The 6,835-nt window shown below is 50.5% G+C and overlaps 1 protein-coding gene and 1 pseudogene across 1 annotated transcript in view; one reads left to right on the top strand and one right to left on the bottom strand.

Moving 5' to 3' along the window:
• Window positions 1-447: 447 nt before the first annotated feature.
• LOC112834154 (transcription factor BTF3 homolog 4 pseudogene) lies at window positions 448-1,013 on the bottom strand (annotated as a pseudogene).
• Window positions 1,014-4,041: 3,028 nt separating this feature from the next.
• The window catches only part of PRSS42 (serine protease 42), a 24,898-nt gene continuing 22,104 nt past the window's right edge, over window positions 4,042-6,835 (top strand). Inside the window, exons 1-4 of the mRNA XM_073901758.1 lie at window positions 4,042-4,302; window positions 4,627-4,783; window positions 5,138-5,399; window positions 6,468-6,628. Of these exons, the coding sequence (XP_073757859.1) occupies window positions 4,056-4,302; window positions 4,627-4,783; window positions 5,138-5,399; window positions 6,468-6,542 (741 nt within the window). The 5' untranslated portion in view covers window positions 4,042-4,055 and the 3' untranslated portion in view covers window positions 6,543-6,628. The remainder of the gene's footprint in view (window positions 4,303-4,626; window positions 4,784-5,137; window positions 5,400-6,467; window positions 6,629-6,835) is intronic.

Below are 6,835 nucleotides of genomic sequence, written 5' to 3'. Positions count from 1 at the left end.
TATCCAATTACTATTATTACTATATTTTCATGGAAAATTTTCCTTCCTTCTTTTTATAGAAGCCTACATAATATCCTTACTTGTACCTCAAAATCCTAAAATATTTGCTATTTGACCCTCTTTAGAAAACATTTATTGACCTCTGAACTAGAGCCTTCAAATATGTTCATCATAGCATGTATGTATGTATACTACGTAAAGAACTTTATTAACCTTGTTTCAAACTTTATTCCCAGGCCTCTTCAGCTTAATTAGTTGCAGAGAATGAATTGTGTATAAGCAAAAACTGAAAAGACCTGCAATGTCCAACAGGCTTGGGCTTAAAAATATTAGAGACCTAGATTTTTATCAGGTCCATGATCAAAATTTTAAAAAGCAGTCATAATTACAAAGTAGCAGCTCCCAGTAACTTCTTCAAGGTTTTTCTTCTTTAGAAGTTGACTCGATTCAGTTTGCTTCATTCTTGGAGGCTTCACCAAAAGTCTCCTCAAGATCTGGAACTTCATCATCATCCTCCTCTCCAGTAGCACGTGGTGCTTTTCCATCCACAGATTGTGTGGGCAGAGCTTCAGCCAGTCTCCTTAAATGAGTCACACTGTCTGCACCAAGTTGGTTTAAGATCCTGGGTAGCATTTCTGTCAGCTGCTTTGTCTCAGCATGGCCTGAATTGGTGAAAATATTTGCTGCCAGGGATGTCTACACTTTAGGGTTGTTAAAATAGATCACTGTTCCTTGGTTTGCAACATATCCACTTCTTCAATACCAGAGATATTGTTTACCCCTAACTTCTTTAAGGAGAACTGAAGTTTTTTATCATCTGCTGGAGCTGGTCTTTGAACCACCTTCTTTTGGTGAGCAGTTCCTTTCCCACCAATGCACACTTGTGCTTGCAGCTTGGTGAGTTTCTCCTGGTTCATGATAATTCCGCTCTTGTTGGAGTAGAAATGGGGGGCAGGGTAGGCACTCAGGGCATTTCGGACATACCAGCTGAGATTGAGATTAGGTGTACACATGCAGGTGGGCGGGGGGACGGGCAAGATGGCAGCTAGAGCATGTTCATCCTAGTATTTAAAATTCCCTGTGTAATAGTTCTAAACCCCATGTCCTATCTGAATCTGGTTCTGTTGATTGGTTTGTCTCTTGACAGTGTGTTGTCAATTTCCTTTTCATTGTGTATCTCATCATTTTTGTTTGAAAGCTAGTCATTCTGCGTAGGTGAATAGAGACTTCCGTAAACAATATGTTCATGGGGCGCCTGGGTGGCTCAGTCAGTGAGGCGTCCAACTCTTGATTTCAGCTCAGGTCATGATCTTAGGGTCCTGGGATCGAGCCCTGCGTCGGGCTCCACGCTCAGTGCAGAGTCTGCTTGGGATTCTCTCTTTGCCTCTCCCCCACCTCCTCTGCCAGCTTGTACTCTCTCTCTCAAAGAAATAAATAAAATCTTTAAAACAAACAATATGTTCAGAAATGGGCAAGTCTTCTCTTTAGTAGAGAGTCTTGAGATAATCATGCCAAGTTTTTTTGTTGTGTGGTTACCCTCCTTATGTACCAGGCTTCGAATTCTTCCGTTATTTTTTTGCTTTGAATGATGGCTGACTAGTTGGATTTTTTTCTGTGTCTGTTCTACACTCAGCTGTCAGTCTTCTCTGTGCTTATGTGTCAAAGAGGATGCCTTTCCATGCTTTTACTCCTCCCCCCAGCAGTAAACTGCTGTTATTTGTTCCTGGACACTTGCTAGCCTGGTAGTGGAGGTGAAGGCATTCTTTGTTTTTCTGGCTCAGCCTCACTGTTAGGCGGGTCCTATCTTCTTGGCTCTCAGAGATGAGGTCTTCTCAGTGATCTTGATTCTCCCCCAGCATAAGAGATCTCCAAAGATCTGGCTCCCCCTTTAGGCGTAGACGTTATTTTATGTTCTCTTTACCCAGCTATAGTAGGCTTTAACTTGTGCCCTGAAAATGACAGGTTTGTGCCCCTCACCCGGTCACATAAAGTGACAGTGGGGGTGGTGGCAGTGGCTGCAGCTGGCCTGGGTCTTGTATTGGCTGCCTGGTGGGATGGGGGACAGAGTTGAAGGATTCAGGCCACACATCATGCCTTTCTCACAGCAGCTCCGGCTCCCCTCCCTAATGCCTGTACTGTAAGCAAGGCTTTCTCTGGTCTCTTGCCCTGATGCAAATCTTTCTCAGGAACACCTGATGGGAGTTTGTAGAGAAGGCCCTATGAGTGGGTGCAAGCTCACCTTGTGTCTGCAGCTCCTAGAAGTTCTAAAGTCTTACACTAGCCCATGCTTCACATTTGACAGTTCATTAAAAGATAACACAAAGACTGCCACAATAGATGTTATTGTGGAAATGAAGAATACAAAGATTGTGAAAAGGGCTGGTTATTTCTTATTGCACTGATGATTTTAAAGAAAGAAAATGGCAATCTGGAGATTTAACTTCTTGGATTAAAGCCTTCTCTGATTTCCCTAAAATAAGTTCATATACTGCAGAACTGTAGGGTTGATGCAGTTGAAATGAAAATAAGATGTGGTATCCAATCTTTTGGGTTGCTGAGTTTCAACATAAATTGAAGTAACAGCTTCATCAGAACTTTTAAAGAAAAGTTAGGGGATTGGTCAGGAAAGAGACCCTGAAAATTCAAATGGGGGTACATTTGGATAGATTTAGGACACCCTCATCCTCCAGCCAGATTGAACCTATTGTGCCAGTAGAAATAGTGCCTCCTCCCATTTGATAAGGCTGGTCCTCTTTACCTTAGAGACACTGTATTGACTTCATCTGAGGACATTATAAGTGCATGCCAACTCTTTACCTGTATCACCCCTGCCAGGTCTTCCCTGCGTCTAGACCTAGTAACTGGAGTAAGATCCCAGCATGCTCTTGGACAGGTACAAAGTATAACCAGGAGGAGAAGCCTTCCTTACAAAAAGAACTGCAAGAGTTTTCTCATCTACATCGGAACAAACCAGAGGAGTATGATAGGATTGGATTCTAAGGACTCTTGCTTGACTGGGGAGGCCTGAACCCACATTTATCAGGAGTACACGTACCAGAAATTCTGAATTCGGTTTCCTGGTTCAGACAGGTGGGCATGATTCTACATGTTGCAGCCTCTACATGCTGGTTGTTTGAAGCCTGAACTCAATGGTGGACCACACTAAAGGAAGTTGATATGCCAGAAATTCCTTGGTTTAACATAGAGAACGGAATGTAAAGAGAGAGTGGAGAATATTGGAAGGGATTCATGATGTATGACCTACTCCCTCACTTCTCCAACCTCCAAGAAGGCCCGAGAGAATAACCCCTTCACCAGGATGTTGAGACGTAAATTGCCAGGGGGAGTATCCCCATTCCTGAAAAACACTGTGACTGGCTGTCCCGTTTTGGCCAGGGAAAAGTGGGAAGTACTGCAATTCAGAAGCTGTGATTGTTGTTTTCTCCCTGACTTCAACGGGGAGGTTGAAGCCCAGAGAGGCAGAGGCCTAGCAGAAGCCTTTAGGCCACAAAGACAAAGGACACGCCACCAGGACCGATGCCAGGGACCAAGCGCTAAGAAGAATGGACTGACTTGCAGGTATCTTTGGTGCTGGCTAATTTTTTAAGGCGCCACTATCACTGAAATAGAACAGCAGCCTACTCCTTTGTCTGAACTATTTAATCTGTATAGTCCCCCACCCCAAAATCTCGGTCTGGTGGGTGAAGTCCTGAGCTGAGGAACCATTATGGAGAATTAAGGCTCCTCGGGTAATGCTCCGGCCGCCTGGCCTCAACAGCTCCAGCCCAGAGACCGCACCAGAAGGGGCAGGGGCATCAGGCGGTGTCCCCGGAACGGGGAGGTCCCTGTCAAGGGCAGTGCCTTCGGAAGCACCCCGGCCCCTGCGGCCTGGACGGGGTACGGCGGGACTCGGAGCGGAGAGAGGCCCCGGGTGAACCTGGGGGTGCGATGTTTCGCACTCAGGCCCGCCGCGCTAGGAGCCGCCGTTTCCGCCGCGCGCACGCCCCGTGGACCGGTCCGCCTGCCACCGTGAGACGCGCGGCGCCGGCGGGCCCATGGCGTCCCCACCTGGCGGCTCCCTGAGCCTCCTGCTCTGGCTCCTGCTCCTCCAGCCCCAGCTGGAGGCGGCGCGGGACGGGTCCGCGCCACGCCCACCCTCCCCGGCGCCCACCTCCCCGTCGTCGTCGTCGGGGGGCGGCCGCGAGGGCCCCGGCGCGAGCCTGGGGAGGGTTGAGGGACCGTCTGCGACCCCGGGGCCCCAAGAGGCTGCTGTATTCTCCCAGTTGGTGGAACTGATCCCAGGTGACGCCTGGTGTTGGGAGCCTCGTAGGGGGCTGAGGCCCGCGAGTGGGAGCCGGTGCTCCCCGGGGAGTCTGGGGGAGCCAGGGGTCCCCCCTCCCGTGCCCTGAGGGCCTGAGGAATGTAGCCCCACTTGTGGAGTCTGAGTGGGACGCCATGTGGCCTTGGAGGTCTGCGGGTGCAGGGCCTGGGGACTCGGCAGCACTGCGCTGGAGTCTAAGAGGCCAAGGCCTTTACCCACCCTGTCCGAGGGGCACCTGGTGCTCTCCCGGGAAGCCCGGGCTCTGTTTCTTTGAGGTTCTTCCTCCCACGCTGTTCTCACCCCAGGGTGTGGCCAAGTAGTTGCGAAAATCTTGGGAGGAAAGGAGGCCGAAGAGGGGAAGTGGCCTTGGCAGGTGAGCGTGAGGATCAACGAGAAACACGTGTGCAGAGGCTCCCTCATCACACAGCAGTGGGTGCTGACTGCAGGCCACTGTATTTTAAGGTGAGGAGTGACAAGTAGAGACCGAGTTCTGAAGCCGGCCCTGCTCTCCTCAAATACCCATTAGGTTCTGTTGCCCTAGCAACTTGACAAAACCCAAACCCAGTCCAACCCAGGCAGGGCGCGCATCCCCGAGAAACGGGCTGGGTTGGGCACTGGCCGTCTCCTTACTAGGAGTACTAATTTAGTGAACAAAACCAATCGTTTGGATGAGCATACCAATGTCGAGAGGCATTAAGGAGGGCTGTTGGGTGATAGGCCGGTAGAAAGAGTGGTGAGGGGCGTTGGGGCCAGGCTGGGAAGCATCTGCAATGTGTGGAAGAGGTCTCTATGAGGGGCATGTCCTCTCTCCCACAGCCAATTCCACTACAGTGTCAAGATGGGAGGTCGGAGTGTCTATAAAGAAATCACCAGTGTGGTGATCCCCGTCCGAAACATCGTCATCCACCCCGAGCTCTCAGTAGTCGGAACCATTCAAAAGGACCTTGCCCTTCTCCAGCTCCTCCACCCTGTAAACTTCACTGTGACCATCCAGCCTGTATGCATCCCTCAGAAGACCTTCTGGGTGGAAGCTGGGACCACGTGCTGGGTGACTGGATGCGCAGAAAAGAGGAATATGGTGAGACTGTGAGGCAGGTAGCATACCCAGGAAGAGGGAGGCAGCCCAACCCTGAAGTAGGCAAAAAGTCTATAGAGAGGAACAGGGAGGAGGACTGCCTGGAGGAGGAGGGGGGCAGTTTAGCCGCAGCCAGAGTAATGGCTCCTGATTGGCTTGAGCCTGGAAATTGGTAGAGGTTTTTTGTTGCAGCACAAATATTTCATGGTAGTCATTTAAGGAAAGGCACGGGTCCCGGGGACCGGAGCTGCTCTCAGGAGAAGAGACACCTGGGTGAAGTCTCTTTCTGTAAATTTGTGAGGGACCCTGACTGTCTGGTGTGGGGGTATTTTTAGGTTCCCTGGGGACGGAGCCAAAGGCTTTGGAGTTCTCTCCGGGGTGGGTATCTGCTCAGCAGGTGATGAGTTGTTTGCCCGTCAGAGCTGTCCATCTCCGAAAGTACTGGCCTTGCTTGTCAGGGAGCTTCCTGTGCTTTTAGGTGTAGGCAGAGCCAGGTCTCTGTTGCTGAGGCTGTAGGGCCTCCTATCTCTGGGAAGAGGCTGGGTTGGTAACTCTGGGGCACTACCCCTTCGAGAGTCCGTGATCCTGCTCAAAAGTAAAGACACTTTGCTGATGCACAGGATCCCTGTCGCTATTACTGTTGATACTCAGAGTAACAGATGCTTGATTATCATTTCTCGGGCTGGTGAGACCTTGCCCTCTTCCCATCCGGATTGGCTCTTCTTTATGCTCTCTCTCTCTCTCTTTTTTTTTTAAAAGATTTTATTTATTTATTTATTTGAGAGAGAGCATGAGAGGGGGGAGGGTCCGAGGGAGAAGCAGACTTATTGCTGAGCAGGGAGCCCGAGGCGGGAGTCGATCCCGGGACTCCAGGATCATGGCCTGAGCCGAAGGCAGTCGCTTAACCAACTGAGCCTTTTCTCCCCCTGTCTACTTTGGGCCTCCATTTCCTCCGGTGCCAAATGGAGACGATACCCACTGCCCTGCTTTTTTCAAAGTGGATTCTAGGTGCTGAGGGTCTTACTGTCCGCCTGGGCACAACCACCCACTGCTGAGTTTCTTCCCGTGTAGGCGGCAACCCCATTACAGCTGTTCTCCATGAGGTCGACCAAGACATCATGCACCATGAAAGGTGTAATACGATGATTCAGAAAGCCATAACAACAAAGAAGAGTGTAGTACTGGAAGGGATGCTCTGTGGCTATAAAGAAGCTGGGAAGAATTCTTGTCAGGTAACTTCATGGACCCTTTTCCACCTCCACACTGAGGATGTCCCCCCCAGGCTTCCTCATTCCCAAGTGCCAGGGCCTGCGTGGTCTGCCACATCCTCCTTTCCCTCCTTAGTGAAGGAGATTCATGGGGAGAACCCCTCGTGGCTCCCCGGAGCTGGCTGGGCCTGCTCCTTGCTGCCTGGGGGCCCTGCCAAGGTGTGGGGACGT

Source organism: Callorhinus ursinus, unplaced genomic scaffold, assembly GCF_003265705.2.
Source record: "Callorhinus ursinus isolate GAN/ISIS: 27379988/994484 unplaced genomic scaffold, GSC_fseal_2.0 scaffold15, whole genome shotgun sequence".
NCBI classification, from domain to species: domain Eukaryota; kingdom Metazoa; phylum Chordata; class Mammalia; order Carnivora; family Otariidae; genus Callorhinus; species Callorhinus ursinus.
Note: the sequence above shows the minus strand (reverse complement) of the source record. Positions and strands in the feature narration are given on the sequence as shown.